We start from the raw sequence: 18,562 nt of genomic DNA on the forward strand, positions 1-18,562 counted from the left end.
ACCAGCAATTGATGCTTAGAGAGGAGAGAAACAATATTAAGGAGCTTTCCTCTATTTCCTGCCAGCTTCTAGCAGCAAGCAGTCACAGACTTTCTGAGTGAAGGCTTCATCTAGATCATCATTTTTAATACCAATGACAAACCTTTGTTCCATTAAAAAGCTGTTTGGGAACATGAGGGTGGCCTTGCCAGATAAGACCAGAAGTCAAGCTGGCCCAACACTGTGTTTTCAATAGCAGTTAAGCAGGGCCACACTATAGTAATTACTACTCTAACACTGTCACAGCTTCCAGTGGCTAACATACTAAGGACTACTGGGGCTACAGAAACTGCCTTATCACAAATAGTCCTTAATGAATGTGAATTTCACACTACCTACTAACTTCTCGATGCTTCTTACGGCTGTATAATCATAACTTTATAAAAACATACTGATATTTTCTCAGGTTTTTTTTTTTAGCTCCTCCACGTAGGAAAGCCAGTCCATACTTGGAATCCTCCCTGTTGTAGTGCACTGTCATTTTCCTATTTAAGTTCATGAGGAACAGGAACTAAAACCACATTCAGCATTCAAGATGTGGTTAAACAATGACTGCACAACAGCAGAATGCTGTTTTCTGTTCTGGCCTTACTTCATTTCCCCACAGCTACTAACATCCTTTGGGATTTCTGGTCACTTCTGAGCACTGAACTGTTTTACAAGAGCTATTTATGACTACTGCACAATTTCTTCAGCTCAGTGCTAACAGACTCCATTGCTGCGCTTGCATAATTAAGGTTGCTCTTTCTAGTATGAATTACTTTGTACATATTGATATTTAATTCCACGTACCATTTTACTATCCAGTCATTCAGCATTTTGAAACCCTTCAGAAAATCCTCACGTGCAGCCTTTAATTTGATTTTCGTAAATAATCTCACTGCATCTGCAAATACTCTCATCTCAGTGTTCCTCCTCTCAATAATTTATATGTCAGTAGAGATTCCTCTGAGACCAGTTGGCAGCAGAGCTTTATTATGAAATGACTGCCATTGCAGCCCAGTTCACTCACATGAATAACGTTACATTAGCTTTTAAATATTATTCTCCAGAAGAAAATACTGTTCAGTTGTTTTCCTACTACTGATTAGAACAGCACTCTTCAATATCCTCACAAGATCAGACTGTAACATCCACTTTCTGTCATGAAAATGTGAGGATAATTTAAATCACCAGTCCTGAAATGTGATTAAGTCATCTTGCTTCTCAAAAACTAAATGAGAAAAACATAAAAGTAAAATAAGAGAAATGTGGGACTTTCTATATATGAAAAACTTTATGCTGCTTCTTGCCATAAAAATAGTAGAAAGGCCTAATCTACTTCTTCTGAAAAGTCCTTTTATGAAAGTTTTAATAGAACCAGTATGAGCTAGACACACACAACTCCCTTGCATATAAATCAGGATTTATTAATTCAAGACAATCTATTGTTATAGATCTAGCACATCCTGGAGGCTGCTTTGTTCCTGTTGGTAAAATGAGAGGTTACATGCTTGCAGCAATCTTTGCTTTCCTATCCTGCAAGAGTCCTCTTATCATATTTAGTATTTTTGAGGATCTTCTGCTCTCCAATCCCCTTTAATAAGAGTTAAGGCTGCAGATTCAGAGGGGACAACTTCAGTCAACTCCAGCCCATGCCCCTGGGCTCTGCTAGTAATACCCTGGCAGTACAACAATTCTCAGAGCCAGCTGATATATAACCACACTGTGGCCCAGACTCATATAGCCCCACATATACACTAAATTGGATACTATCTGTACCTGACCTTGTAAAATTGAACTATACACTGAAATATCATGGATGAGAAGTCTACTTTTCAGCCATTTTAAAGAAGTTTTTGAAAACATTTATGTGGTAGCGCTAAAAAAAGCAAGTCTTTATCTGCACGTCAACCTAATGATTTTTTTCATCACCTATTAGGGCAACTATCCTTATTATGTAAATTTTCAAATTCACTTAAATAATCATATGTTTAAGCTTTTACTGTTGCCTTTTTCAGTGTGTTTGACTATTGCAGAGCACACCACTACAGATATACTACTATTATACATTTGATTACTGAGGCATCCATTCAATCAGTTATATCTTTAAAGTACCATAAGCAGAATGTGGGACTTAAAAAGATAAAAATAAGATGGATGAAAAGAGTACAAAGAAAGAAACATACATAGAAAAATGAAAAACATCTGTTTTCTAGTAAGAGAACTTGAAAAGATATTTTATGGACAGTCTGCCAGAAGACTAATGGCAATTTTCCCCTGTGCTAGCTAAGAAAAAGTGAACACAGATGAGATTTAATAAGCAGTAAGTAGAATGCAGCCACGGAAATAAACTTTATTGCTGTCTTTCATGTAGGCTGGAAGCAGTGATAGAGCAAATCCTTCAATTCCCAGCAGCTGACCTTGAAAGCTTTGTTGGCATGGAGAAAGTAAATATGATAGACCCTTAAATGGTCAACCAGCAAATCTAAAGCATTTCTTTTCACTTGAATGAATGTTTGAACATTTATTTGCTATGCTAATACGGTAAGTCTTTCCCATGCCCCAGCTAAGCAGGTTCAGGTCTGAGCTAGAGGGGAACTTACAGGTATCTCACCACTGGCATTGACAAATTCTACATGTGCAAGACTCTTCTCAAGATTTCTTTATGATTAGCTAGTTGATTCAGATTTTCCCATGTCCTTTATTAGTTCAAGTTTCTAATTTTTTTTTTTCCCTTAACAACTGTAACTGGATAAGTAAGGGGTAGAAATGGCTGCCTTTTAGATAACTTGAACATTTCCCTGCAAGATTTCCATGTTTACCAAAGCATACATTTTAACTCAGAAATCACTATATCACAAAATGGATTTTTTTTTTTTTTTCAATCACCTGCTAAGGGGGAGAGCTCACACTCAGAAGTCCAATATACCTTCAGTGTTACCTTCTCAAAATCCTCTCTTAAGCCAAACTACATCCATACAAAATTTCACAAAAAGCCACAACACAAACCAGATTGCAAGCGTTTGTTGTCTTACATGAATGGTCAAAAAGCACAGCATCCCTTCAGCTGACATCTCCTAATATGTATCCTCTTCTTGGTACTCAATGGCTTTTCCTCAAGCTTGAAACTCCCTACAACTGGGCCTCAGATATTTCCTAGGTTTAACTTACAGCTTGTCTTATGAGGCAATTCAGGAGAAGGAGAAAATAGTTGTGATGTATGTAACTGAAGATACAGTCATTTATCCAGAAACCTTTCCAACATTTCCCCTCAGATGTCTGAAATACCTCTTCCTTTACTGATACAGATTAAGCATTCCACATCATGAAGTGATGTTTCTGCCGTTCTGTAAAGAACATGTATCTTTCCAGGATGTTCCTGCTTAGATGTAGGCCAGATGAATTCACTTTGGTACAGCATAAATCTGTATTGCTAAAAAAAGCAATCCACTTTCTCTACCAGAGGTGGTTGTTCTACTGTCTCTCTGCACCACTCCTGCCTCCCCCCTCTCCTATTTTATTCTACAGCAGGTGTCCATCCAAATGTGTCATATGATAAAGCTGCTCAGAAAACTGCAGCAAGTTAAAATTAACAATTTTTTTAATGGGTCACTTCTTTAGTCAAAATCACCATACACATGCCTGAACATTTGTGCTGGCAGCAAAGCAATAGGCAATGCAAGGGCAGGACCAGTGGACAGGAAGAGGGTTAGAACACAATTTTTAAGGTAAATGAAAAACTTTTTAAGAGACAGACAAAATTCTGCAGCACAAACCCCAAAGTATGGTATATGGAGCATTTGAAAAATGATAAGCAGTGGTCCTGCTGGTTCTCTTTGCATTCTCAGCTAAGTCACTCCTATCATTCAAGAAGCAGAGATGACTTTCTCAGAAATATTTTTGAGTGTTAACATCTATCAGCATCTGGGAAATGCCTACTGCTTATTTATGACTTTTCATAAAAAAAGCCAAGTCACAGACCTTGCCCTAGGTGCTCCCAAGGAGCAGAAGCAGGTTACAAGTGAGGGGAAACAGCTATTACTTTTCTCCAGAGCAAGTAGACAAGTAGACTGAAGGAAGAGGTGAATGGCTTTGTCATCACACCTCCAGTAAGACAATTAATATGATGGGCTTTCATGGCATAACCTGTGCAGTATCACTACTTTTCTATTTTCTACTATTTTTTTTTCCTACTTTTCTTTTTTCTACTATAGTTAGATACAGTAGAAAAAAGAATAGTAGGAAAAAAAATTATGAGACATGATTAGAAGGAGAGAATGAAGCATTAGAAGGCTCTCTCCTATAATAACTAGCTTCTGTGACTGTACACAAACTATGGGCTGTCCCTTAACCTCTTTAGTTCTCTTGATTATGTTGATACAGGCTGTTTTTCTTTCAAACCTGAAATTTTTTTCATAGCCTAGCTGTTTTCAACCTTTCTTCACAACAGAGTGCCTGAAACAAGATACAGGTTGGTAGTACTTAGTCCTGAAGTTGCACTAATAAGGACTCCAGCAAGAGGCTCTGAGTAAAGTTTTTCGTATGGCTTTCAATCTGTTTCCTTTGATTAAATTTAAATGATGGTTTCTATTAGCAACTAGTAGATCATAATCAGAATTTGATTGAAAAGGGCCATGCGTGTTCAGTTTTGCTGCACAGCAGCAGACCCTGTTTTCAAGAAATCATGTGAAAAGGGGCAAAGTGATACTGCTGAATGAGGAGGAATCCAATGACCCCATGTTCTAAATCTGCAAAGTATAGCCAATGGTTTAAAAGAATTATTAATAATTATTTCAAACTTCACACCCCAAACAGAGGGAAGTCCCTGACTGAACTTGCAGTGAAAGTACCCTGCTGGTTTGCTGTATGTCCTCTATGAGTAAAGCGGTTTTGCATATTTTTAGCAAACTGTCAGCCATAGTGAATGAGAGAAATAATAAAGTCACCTCACACAATTCATAATCACTATGTAATAAAACAGGCCAAATACAAAATCTTACATTTTGGGGTGAGATACAATATTGTATCATTTTAATGATTTTCTACTGCCAACAACAACAACAACAAAGGAGCAAATAATATATTCTATTCATTCTTTTCACAAGACAGTGAGAAGTGAATAAATGGAAATGTATTATTGATTTGCTCATCACATTTGATTTTGCAACATCCATAAGAGCACAGCTGAAGACTCTGGACTTTGCCACAGAACATATTTTCACAAGAAATAGCTTTCAATAGGATGGATAGTCTTTATTTAAGCCTTTGTTCTTCTTAAAATCTATGTGCAAACTCTAAATATACTGTAATTAATCACCATTGTTGGTTCTTCAATACATATCATTGTCCTGTTATTTACCAATAATCTGACACAGCTCCTTGTCATGCTCTGGATTTGTAGGATACCCTGACAAGATAAAATGCTTCAGTAACAGGTGTTACGTATTCCAAGCAAAATAATTTAATGATCTGTAACATGCACACCTGCAGAAAAGCAAAAAGGATGTATGTACAAAACAAGGAAAAGATATTAAGGATTATAGGGAAAAAACAGAAGAATGAAATGGAGTGAGAAAAATAAAATGAGATAAAAAAATAAAGGATATAGAGAATGGATGACGAACAAGGAAAACATAGAATGAGGGGTGCATACGTATACAAGTGAAGGGGTACTTCACTGGAAGGACAAACAGAAAAGCCTCAAAGCCCAGGAAATTGTTCCTAATTTGGAAAGGTGGACACCCAGATAGCAACGCCAGCTGATACATTCCCTGGGGAATAGTATATATGTATACTGCCACAGTACTCTCTTCCCTGCTTCCTAACATTCTGCAACTCTTACTCATTTCTTATGACAGTCCTATATTTGAGTATAGCTGAATTCAGTGGTATTACTCTACGAATTACTGCTACAGAAGCAAAACCGTGTATCGGAGAACTGACCTAAATCACTTCTGCACCATGTGCCACTAGTCGAGCAAGCTTTCACTTGAAAAAAATAAAGCAAGCTTTTACCTTCAAAAGAGCTATTACCCTGTATATTTTCATATTGAACAAAAGTACCAGATTCAGAAATGAGAGCCAGCTATTTACCAGTTAACTGTTAACAGTACTATTTGTATAATGTATCAGTTAATAAAAATCCTATAGTCCTACTCTGCTGACTCATAAACCGTAGACCATTTTTCAAAAATTATAGCAATGCAAAAAAACCTCACAAAAAATTAAATAACACGCAACACTACATGCTTGTCAAAAAAGTATATTGCACATAAAAACCAGGAGCCTCTAGAGTTACAGGTATCTGGAAATTTTCAGATGCCAGTGTTTTGGAAGCATTAAAACTGGGAGGAAAAAAAAAAAAAAAAAAAAAAAAAAAGGAGGATTTTAATTAAGTTGGATAGTAGCCCTTAACATTGCAGCAGTGAAAAATATGGAAATATAGCACACCTGTTTACAAGTCATTCAAAAACTGTTATTGATCTACCAAGTAAATTTTGTGGGATGAAGTTCTATCTCTAAGAATACTAGGAAAAAATCCCATTCAGTTCAATAGGATTTGTGCTTTACAGTCTGCAAGTAAAAGGCAACAGCCACGCCCCTCTCTGAAATGAAAAATAAATTTTTTTAGTTTTATTTTTTTAGCATTTCTCCTTAGGCAATTTTTAATGATTAGCTCATCAATTTTGTATATAATGGACAAGCAATCAACTTACAGTTCTTTTTACAGAATGTCTAATGCCAATAAATGCTGCACATTCATGTTATTTGAACCAGCGTTGTTCACCTCAGTCTTATTTTTAAATTAATTCCTCAGTTTATGAGAACTAATACTGAAACCATTGTAGCCATTTCTGTTCATAAGTTTTCCCATTTCTCCTGATGTCAGCCTCAACATTGACCTAAATGTACCCGCAAGTTTAAAAGGACCATTTATTTCAATGCCTGACAGACAATTTTGTTTTGTAAAGTTGCAAGCCTGAACAACACAATGAAGTTATTTAAGGACGTCCAAACCCATTATTTCAGCAACGGTATTTTTTAATTGACATGACACAATTTCCAGTGGTGTAAGGTTTTATAAATACATCAATCTTCTGATGTAGCAAAAAAAAAAAAAAGAAAAAAAAGCTTGACTTCAGTATGCCACTAAGTTCCATAAAAATGGCACAAAGTAAACAGCCTCCATAATACTGTTGATGAGGCACAAGCACAGTAGCGACCTGGCATCTGATTCACATTTTGAAATCTGAAGAGTCTGTAGTTCAAACAAGGAAGACCACAAAATGTCACCTCTTCTGCAACACAGGACATTAGCTAAAGGTGAAGGCATGACAAAGTGTGTAAGAAATTGCTACCAAAATCTCAGCTCTAACCAGCCAACAGTTAGTCTTTTGCTCTGCAGTGAGAAGACAACAGGTTTCAGGCTGCACTCAAGGGAAAATGGGAGGAGAGGGTGCAGTAGTATATCTACTAGGTTTTTAATTCACTGTAGGAAATAAGGTTCATATTTTCATAACATTCATATTTGCCTTTTCTTCTCTCAAGCAAAATGCCAATTTTTGTTTATGTCTGATTTTACTTTTTTTTAAGCTGTCTCTCCAAATTCAAATCAGATAGGTCCATCCTGACCTTAATGATTACTAGTCTAGCTATAATAAATAACATCTCAGTCCCAACAGTAAAATTGTATTATGACTAATTTTTAAGCAACAGAAACGGGAAAAATCTGAAAAAAGTTTTTCAAACATGAAAACCAGATTTACCTCTTTCTCAACACAAAATCAGGACTGATATACATCCAGGTCTCAGCAGACCCCCAAAGATAGGTACTGAACTATTTATGACTGTCTCGTTCCACGCGGTGGGTTACGAGGTGGGTGAATCTTTTGAATTCCCCAAGAGCCGGCGTGCCGGTGCCAGTCTCTACTCGGCAGGGCCGCAGGTCAGACGAGTCACCGCAAGGACTCAGGGGAACAACTGTGCTGGTGACTTATTAACTGACCACTTCAGTGGTCAAGTGGCAATAGACAATTTGGCAATGATCAATTGATAATCGTCCGGGGAACAAACAAAGGCACTTTGGCAATGAGAAGACCATTTTCCTAATAAACTGTCAACAATCAACCCATCGCAATTCAATTCCTACAAAACTTAAACACATGAATATATGTAAGGAAGAGAGAGAGCAGAAAGACTGTTAGCAGATTAAGGCTTAAATTCTGGATGCTGTTGCTTTGAAACGAATTCTGTGTGTTCCACTAAAATCCTTTATATTGCCTAATAAGGAAGCATTTTCTAAGGAATGTTTGGAGCAATAATTCTTCATAATCTAAAAATTAATACAGAGAAATTGCTCATGAAATATCATTTGGTAGTTGAAATACTACAGCGAGTGCCAATAAGAAAGCATTGTAGTACTTACCGTACCGAAAGCTCACGAAAACCTGTTCAGTACACAAAGCACCAAAGGGAGATGGAACTAATCATGAAAGTTCTTTTCTAATAACAAAAAGGCTTTAAACAAACTGTAAAGAAAAATAACTTATGAGTATTTGATACCAAGGATATTTTGCACAGAAGTTATGTTGCTTCTGTGAGACCAAGAAGAACAGTACACATATTTCTCCTGTTTACAATCCTCTCATTGGAGGCTTATTACTTACTCTGTATTTGAAGGTTCTCTTTTGGTCCTAAACTTGCTTAAAAACGGAAATTAGAAATAATCTTTATTTATATGACACCTCGTTTTGTCCAAAAGATATTAAAAAAACAAAACACCTCTTGTACTGTGGCTTTATTACTGATTTTTTTCTTCTATGTTAGCAGTTCCCTTTTCAGAGGGATTTTCTAATTTCATTAAGGAAATTAAGAAAAAACCACAATATTGCATTTCCTAAGGAAAAAGGAATTTACCACCAGCAGGCACACTCGTTACATTTCTGCTCAAAAAGCTGCTTGTCTTATATTTGGAAATATTTTTTCTAATTGGGACTTCGCCACGATCAGAGAACAGTGTCTTGGGCTGTCACAGGAACAATGTTTCTGAGATTTTTCATGATCTGATACATTCTGGCAACAGACAATGGACATTTTTGGCAACTGGAAATATTTGGGTTTATAACTGAACATTTTTTTTTTTTTTTTTTTTATTTTTAATGTATGAGGAAGCTATCTTTATGCTTTGGTACCTGCAAGCATTTCCTTCACTGTATTGAAAAGTCTGTCTGGATTTAAGGATGGTTTAAATTTAAAACTTGCCCCAAGAAAACTTTTCTTTTTAATATAAATGCTGTATTTTTGTCTTGTGAGGTTACTAATTGCAAAATCTATTAGCAGATGATACGTTATAAATAACTGCAGTTTCCTAACTTTCTTTGTGGACTATAAAACTATAATGGTTTGTGATGTTAATCTCTTTTGGGAAACTATTAACAACTACAGATTCTACCTATGCAGTTTGCTGTTTATCTTTGTTTCTATTTGCCTAAAGCCAGTCTTCTGGCTTGCAAAACCTGTAAGAAAGAAAAAGAGAAAACAACCCAAAACTCAAATCTACCATACTTACTATCAATAATTTTGTTGACACCATTCAGGAATTCCATAGACTCAAAATAAAATCACAGTCCTTTTTCTCCTTTCAGAATATAGCCTCTTAATCCAAATAATATCAGAGAAGTTAAAATTTAGTCCATTCATCTGGCAAATGTTTCCCTCTGTTTCATAAACATGCATATCACAGAGAAAAATTGTTCAATTTAAGGTTTCTTACATGGTTAGAGTGTAAAAAATCATCATAGAATACGGTTATTCTCAGACTTAATAACGTCCTTATTGTAACATATTACATTTCCATAAAACAAAGATTTAGCAAAACTAGTGTTATAAGCAGCCAGTAAATACAGTTAATTGTCTAGGAGGATTATAAAATAGAAATTCTTGTACTACGGACAATTATGTTCCAAGAGTCTCACCATAAGTTGGAGGTAAAATGTCAAGAAAACTAGATGGAGGATCTGGGGAAAAATATGTGACAGCTTCTCAGAAATTCTAGTTAAAAAATTCTGTGGCTCCTGGCAATAAAATAGCCGGTTTACAATAATAGAGTACTACAGGTACCATTTCCTCTATGGGTATGTTTACAACCTGTAGAATACTTCCTTTGTTAATATTCTAGTTAATAGTTATATCCTATGGAAAGGACAAAAAATACACACTAAAGTATATGATGACTTTTTACACAATGATAATTAATCATCACATTTCATTAATAAATTATCAAGCACTTGCAAGCTGTCCACAATCTTTTTCATCTAGTTTGCATATTTTATAATGGTGGAATAACATTTTAAAAAGTTTGAATAGGCACTTACTGGAATTACAGTTAATCCTGATACAGTCTAGATGGGGAAGAATAGATGAAAAATGAAAATTTATCCTTCAAGGTAATAGCTGCAGACATCCAATAAAATCACAGTCCACCCTTCCGGGGACAGACACATGCAAATATGGCCACTCCATATCATCAGTCTTTACATACTGTTATAACCCAGATATACTGCGATAAATCTTTATAAATAGAAACGACAAATAGGGTAAAAATGGCCAATTTCAAACAAAGCTACATGGTGACAAATCTAAGTGAAAAATCAGGATTAAATGTCAAAGATGCTTAACTGCAGCAGGCTGCAACTTTCTCCCCATCTGTGAAAGAACAGGTAATTTCTCTCAATGCAATTAGAAAGTGCTCCGTCACAATGGGTCATAGAGCAAGCCAGGCCACAATCAGACATCTTGGACAACTTGTGTATATATACCTCAAAGGCTGATCTTCAAAAACTTAGTAGTAAAATACAAAGCTCATTTCCCAGGCCTATAAAGAGGGGTTTGTGGGTTTAGATTTTCTTAATGTATAGACTAAAGAAATGAACAGTGACTACATTTAAAGCTACATTAATATACAGAAAATAATCACATATTTATAAACAGTGATAATTAAAAGAATACTGTCTATTTTCAGATTATTTCCTTGCCTCAAAAAATAAAACAAAAACCAAACCACAATAGTGGGGTGTTGGGGGAAGAAACAGTATTGCTAGGGCATGAATTTATTTCCTTTCTTGAACTATAGAAGTAGGCAAAAACTGACAGAGGGTGATGTTTTGTATATAAAGAGAATGACCTGATCTGTAGCAGGATCCTCTGCTGGGCTACCAACATTTATTAATGTAAAAAAAAAAACCAAAACAAAACCCACCCAAAAAACCCAACCAAAAAACCCCTATGCCACGGTACTTGGTTTGTACAGCTACTCCTGATTTATACCTTTGAGGAACATGTATACCATCGAACCTAGATTTTGTTTCCATATAGCTGAGTTTGTCATGTGTCGTCAACCGCATCAGAAAAGTGGTTGCAAACAGCCCAGGACCAGCACCTGCACACCCCCTTTTACAGAAAGCGCTGCAGCGGAGGCACCGGAGCGGCCACAGCCTGCAGGAGCCCTGGCTTGGCACTACAGGGACCGTAAGAGAAGAGTGAACAAGGAAACCCTTCACCACTTCTGCTCCCTTCTAGAATCTGAACACCAGGACAGTATTTCAGTGAACAACACTTCTATGAAATGGAGGGTTAGGTGATTATTCCCCCCTCTGCCCCCGCCTTCTGGAAATAATTTTATCTGCAACTAAAACAATAAAATACTTAATTCCCTTCAAAAATAACATTCCACTAAATAGGAATGACTGCACTGAATGTGCATTTTCCTGAGTGTACTTCTGTTCTCTTTCATCAGGTCTTGACTTGGACTTACTCATAAGCATGGCAGAAGCACTTTTATTTGTTTATGCTTTTTTAAACTAGAGAAAACCATAACCTAACAATTTGTCCATCATATTTCAAACCAGGAAACCTTTTTTTTTTTTTTCTTTTTTTTTTTTTCTGTAAAAGGGCTTGTGCCTTCTGTGTTCACATGGCTGTTTGCTGAGGGCCGCAGTCTTTGGGCATTGAAGGGTTGTGTTATTGTTCGATACTACAAAAATACCACTACAGAATTGTTTAAAAAATAGGAGATGGATTTACTATAGATTTGACACCTAAAAAAAGGAGACCAAGAAATCCATCAGTGGGAATATCTAATTGTAACATTTTCAGTGTTAAAACTAGAAATACTTTGATACATTTGCATGTTGTACATTAATTAGAGGAGGTAAAACTGAACTGACCTACATACACATTGCTTCTGCTTGCACATTTAAATTGTGGAACTGCTACTGTTAAGAAGTTGTGGAGGGAGAATAATCTTCCACAATGAAGAATGATAATTTAGCCCAAAAGTACCACTGATGAACTAGTCTTCTCTTTTTAGAACACACAATAGTACAAAAATATTGTGATGGATTATGTTAAGACTATATAAAGAATACAAAAATGCAAAAGAAAACAAAATAAAGTATAATAATGGACATGTATCTGTGTGTGTAGGTACATATGCAAATGTTGCATTGTCATGTGTTTATATATCATTTCAGTTTACTTTTAATGTTAAAACAGGCTGTTTCATAAATGTTTGCAAGCAAAAAGAAAAATGTAAAGGAAATGTTAATTTCTTGGAGGAAGAGGTTGTTACCTAGGTTGACCGTTAGTTTAACTCGTCCTGCATCCAGCTCTAAACGAAGGGTATCTGCAGATTCCCTAGAAGTAGTTGCCATTAAAATTCCATAAGCTCGCTGGGACCTGAACCGTAAAGAAACATCTTCGGCCTCTGTATGCATCACAACAGGAAGTTGTATTTTCATAAACATACTTCCATCATAGCTTAAAATTGTTGCCTCTGAAAACATAAAGGAGAAAATCAGTTATTAAAGAATTATATTGTATTTACTGAAACTGCTCAAAGAGAAGATGGTAAATGTATATTCACGCAGTATAACACAAAAATTACATATCACATATCACAATTATTACTGGAAAACATAATCAACGTTGGGTTTGGGTTTTTTTGGTTTGGGTTTGGGTTTTTTAAGCAGCATCCACCTAGGTAATTACCTTCAGGTACTTCCTGTATAAATCTATCAGGATTGCTACTACCACAGTTAGAATTATCATCCAGTTAGCAAAAAGACACCTGAAACAGGTAAATATCCCCAAACATGGTTTGGATGGAGTGCAGATTGTTTCATGATGACAATGACTGCATATGACAAAATCAAAAATGCGCGTATGAAGATTAAGACAGCCTCAACAAGAAGAATGAGACTGGACTTGGCATATTGAGGGTAAGATCTTAAAACCCCTGAGACAAGCAAATGACTGTCACTTTCAAACATTAGAGGAAACCCTCCTGGGAAACGGCTTTGGCACAGAGTGGTCAGTCTGTTAGACCAGAGCAACCAGCCACAGGTATTCTTTTCCCAGCCTCCAGGCTCATAATGAGAAAGGTAGCAGAAAGATTGCATTTCTGCTCACAGGGAGGCACAGCACTTCCTAGAAAGCAAAGGAAACATCTATTTCTGCAATATATTAGGAAGTCCTTTTTTCAGGACGATCAAGCATTGCGGCCAGTTAATCATCACAGCCTTTGGCAATGGCTCTTAGACTCACTGAATGTGGCACATCATGTTGGAAGCAGCAATGAACGAGCAAGAGCCTTTACAGTGGGCAGACCAGCAGGAATTTCAGTAGGCTTACCAGTAACATACAACCATACCTACATAACTAAAACCACCACCTGAATGGCAAAATATACTATTTGGATGTGCCCTGTTTTATGCACATCTGATTGCTTAACTACCACTAATTCACTAGAGACCTTCTAACTTCTGCCATGTGTCTCCAACATTCTTTAATCCATCCAAAAACTCTCTTAGAAATTGTTGAAGTGTTAGATGATGAGGTCTAAACAGGATGCGTCTTTCTCAGAAAAAGATGCAATCCTGAGGGCACTTTAACTCACTGAGGAAAAAAATCAGTTACTTGCCCAATAACAGGCCAATGACAAACAAGAAGAAAGAGAAGACAGCAGAGAACACCTACAGGAAGCTTCTCTGTGCTTCAATTTGCTGCAATATAATGGAGACACATCTACAGCAAAGGTGTATTGTGGTCCCACATGCAATAGTATTTTCAAGGATTGATACTACTGATACTATGTTTAATCAGTATCTTAACTAAAACTGTGTTAGAATATTTTTTAAAACATCAATACTGAAGACAGTTTGTCAAAACCATTTCCATTGCATATCTTGTGTACTGTGGAAGATAGATTCTTCAAGACTTCCAGCCTACATGGTCCACAGAAGGACCAAATGTTCCACTAATTCTGAGAACATATTGTAGGCAAAAGTGATAGATGGTATGATCATTAATAATGCCAGACTTTCACAATACAAATTCGAAGAAAACAGTTTGATGCTGGAAAAAAGTGATTACTAATACTGGAAAGTCATTAGACATAACAGGTTAGATTACATTTACAAGTTTGATGATTTCTAACTACGCAGGTAATAATATTTTCAGCATATTCTAAACCTGATTTTATTTATTTATTTATTTATTTATTTATTAAGCACATTAAATACTTAACTCTTACCAGCCTGATAAAAGATTTCAGGTCAAAGAATTTTCAGTGGGGGGTGATTTATGTGTTTTTGATTGGTTTTGGGGTGGGTTGTTTGGATATTTTTTGGGCAGGGATGGGGGGTGGAGGGAAGGGGGCAAATAGTGGCATATAATTCATTCCTGTATCTGTCTAGTCTGTGCATGAAAAGCTCCCAAGATCTTTATCAAGGTAAACACAATTTAGGTAAAGAAGTCTGGCATAGAAGTTTAAATTACATGATAATGTAAGAGAAATTAAAAGGTATTTTACATTGTCTGTTAGAAAAGACACATTAAGAGTATTCAGGTTTTTCATAAACAGCAAAATCAGATGTTATAGGATGGACAGCATTCAACAACACTAGAGGTCTTTTGCTAATTATTTTATGATAATGTAAAAGAAAGTTGACAGAAACAGCACTGGAACTGTTTACCAGCTTTCCTATAATTATTCAGTCTTTTAGAAAATCGCAGAAAAAGAGAAGGAACTGCCTTAATCAGAGATGACCTGTCAGTATTTAACATCATGGTGAACAGACCTAAAGTGATTAGATATTCAATTCTACTAAAACATAACTGTGCCAGTTATTTTAGAAACAGATGTTCCAAGAACAGACCAAGGAGACTGAACAGAAGATCAAATGACTTAAAAGCTCTGGGGCAATGAGAAAACCCTCTCATGTCAACTAGCTCCTTTCAGTATGGGGAGCTCCAAGGCACAGGCTTTCTAAACACAAAGGTATCACAGAAAAAAAACCCACAAAACTGGCAGGAAGCAGGGATGATTTGATCAAAGATGATTTAGCACTTCCCTGAAAACTGTTACTGAAGATTGGAGACGCTACATATTCCTAAAACAAAAAAATACAACTATGTTCAATCTACTCACTTGAAATGAGTCTGCCAGTACAAGTGTTGTTAGGAAAACCTTTTGCTTTTAAACCGTTAATAAACAATTGCAACATTAAAAAGGTTAAATGACATTTTGTCAATATAGTGTTCCTCTCTACGGATGGCAAGCTGGGTTTTGCCATGTGAATCATCTATTCAAGTTTGCATCTCTTCCACTGCATTGCTCTCAGCTCTGCAAATTTCCATGTTCCATTGGTCTCAGCTGGACAGTAGGCATCTAGTGGTACATGTATGAGACCTCAGACAGCACAAGGAGTTCCCTGTTCCCTTACTGGTGTTTTCTTGTAATTCTTTGTGGCAATGCCTTATTAACCTATCATTATGCTTGGTGGCATTCATTAACAGAGAACTTTGCTTTTCCAACAGCAGGAAAAAACAGTTTTCAAGATGAAATAAGAAGAACTTGGTTTTGTTTTGCCTTTCTTAGAACTAGAGATTGTTTCAGCTGATTAATGTCATTGTTTCCATTTTGCAGGTCCTTCAGTTGTCCAGAATGGATTGCTAATTTGCATGTCTGGTCAGTAAAATGGTGACCTGAATGAGGAGAAGCACTGGGGATTACACCAGTTATGAAGACCTTGAAGGAACATTTTTGCTCAAAGTATGCATTAATTTTTGCCCCTAACTTTTACTTTCTTTGCTTTGAAACCACTAATTCCAAAGGGACATGTGTCTCATCTTTGAGATCTACACTGCTGACTGTTCTCATGTAAGTATTGGCAGGATGTATTTTTTCTCTTGTTCAGCTTCCTCTTAATTATTAGATTTAATGCTAATAGACCTTAAGTTTACCTCAGAATGTGCTATTCATTAAAAGAATCAGGGTCTCCATGGCAAGGAATACAGATTTTACTACCACTTCAGTGTTGTAAGGATAGTATTGAAAAGAAAAATAGCAGAATACCCTCAAAAAAACATTAGTGACAATTTTTCTTGTCACTAATCTGCAGCAAATAAGTGCATGCAGTAGAATTATTAACAAGAGATAAACAGTAAGATATAATTCAGAGATTGATAAAAAATACTTTATACGTTCTTTCTTTGAAGTTTTTATAAACCTTACAATATAAACCCCCTTGCTGTTTCTATGCTAAAAAACAGGCAACTAACACACCCAAACGAACCACCACACACCTCCTCCCCCAAATATTGAAGAGTTCCGTTCCCTTCCCCATTTTTTCCTTCAATTTGTTTCTGATTAAAATCTCCTAAGATTAAACTCTTCCTTCCTACCTCAACCAGTTCCATACCTATCACCAAGGATGCACAGACTAGTACTGATAGGAGAGGAGATTCAAGACCTTAATTTTCACTTGGGCTGGGATTACCTAAATAGCTGAAGAGACTGAGGCACCTATTTTTCCAGAAACTTTCTGACACCTGTTTCTACCCTCAGAATGCTTAGCCAGATACTTATGGAGAGAAACAGAATTTTCAAAATAGATACTATTCTTCAATTCACAGTTTATTTAAATTAAAGGGAAAGGACTAGGAATTTGAGTTTCAGTGTTCTTCCTTGTAAATTTTGCAGACAAGTCTGTGTTGTTTTTAACAACACGATGCTTGGTAAGTATGGATGCTTACTGCATGTATTTTAATAAATAAAATAGGATGTTTCCTCTGGACCCCTTGTGGTGCTTCTAAAAAATCAAAGATAGATTTATTAAATTTTTCCCGCTTTTTCAGTTTCAAAGTGTCTGCAATAAATGAGGATTGTGTTGCATCCCACAGAACCATTTGTGTCTGCTGTCTCTGAAATCACACACAAACTTTGCCCAGAAAGTTACAGAGAATACAGTCCAGAGCCATGCCAGGAAGTATATAAACAACCTGGATCATCAGTAATAAAGCACTCGGGTTTGCTCTCTGATGTTGTTTTATTTACCAGTATAAGTAGAGCAACAATACCCCACCCTGAAAACATCCACAAATATATATGATTTTACTCCTATAAATTGTGTGAGTATTCACGTATACTGATGGCTACTGATTCAAATTCAGACTTGTAGATTTTTCCTATTGACAGGTGTGCACTCACCCAAGCACTGTTTGCATGTTTTCTATTGCAACTGTTTCAGTCCATTTGGGCCCAAATCTTCAGCCTTAGTGAATCACAAGGAACTTTTCCATCAATCCGATGGAAACAATTCTTGATATGAAATTAGTTACTAGATAATACATGAATAGAAGTTGAAATTATTCCTCCCAATTTCTACACTGGTATTATTTCAGGATTGAGGTCCTAAGCCACACTGTAAAGGTACAAGAACTTAAATTAACTAATAGATCCTGTGTGTTAAAGTCAGAGATGGAATTACTATATTTTGAACACATGATTCTTCATACCACCTATCATCACATCACCTGTATTTTTCCTTTTTTAAAATTTTAAAGCATCGAGAGATAATGCAAGGAATGAAAGCTATATTTCTTTATTTAATGTATATGTATGTATGCAGGCGTGTGTGCATGCACAATGTGGACATGTACACACACACACACACACACACTCTAATTTAAATACATTTCATCCTCAGAAATGTCACCTTGATAAAACTTTCTTTGCATGCTTACTTTTTCTTAGCACTGTTTGATGAATTTACTCTTGTGCATTATTCCTTGCCATCCAGTCAGAAGTATACACCTGCAAAACTTTTTGCTGAGAGGCAGTCACATATTGTGATCCACGATCAAAATAAGACAGGAAGCCAAATTATATTGCTGCAACATCTGTCTGTCCATCTGCTGCAGCTTCCATAATCTACTAAAGCCAATCTACAGATTATACTGATGTTTAACCTTACTGAAAATCAAAACTAAAATCAAGAATAACTTGCAACAGGATAAAAAGCACATGGATATTAAAAATACTAATTTTAAGTATACTGAAATTAAAATAGAACTGAGTTGTGTTCCATGTTTTTTGTTCACTGATAAACAGACCAAAATAATTTCAGATACTGCATTGTACACAATACATCTACATATGGATGCTAATATTCTTATTTTAGGGGAAATAGCATGAAAAATA

The 18,562-nt window shown here is 36.1% G+C and overlaps 1 protein-coding gene across 27 annotated transcripts in view; it reads right to left on the reverse strand.

Moving 5' to 3' along the window:
• Window positions 1-18,562, reverse strand: part of NRXN1 (neurexin 1) — a 740,630-nt gene that overhangs the window by 403,669 nt on the left and 318,399 nt on the right. For 19 of the 27 annotated variants that reach the window (XM_074897419.1, XM_074897417.1, XM_074897407.1 and 16 more), the window contains 2 exons: window positions 12,650-12,853; window positions 10,395-10,421 (listed from right to left, as the gene is read on the reverse strand). In XM_074897419.1, the coding sequence (XP_074753520.1) occupies window positions 10,395-10,421; window positions 12,650-12,853 (231 nt within the window). Of the gene's footprint in view, window positions 1-9,589; window positions 9,605-10,394; window positions 10,422-12,649; window positions 12,854-18,562 lie in introns of those variants that run through there. The other 8 variants (XM_074897427.1, XM_074897426.1, XM_074897425.1 and 5 more) reach the window with 2 other exon arrangements.

This window comes from Athene noctua, chromosome 1, assembly GCF_965140245.1.
Source record: "Athene noctua chromosome 1, bAthNoc1.hap1.1, whole genome shotgun sequence".
Lineage (NCBI taxonomy): Eukaryota > Metazoa > Chordata > Aves > Strigiformes > Strigidae > Athene > Athene noctua.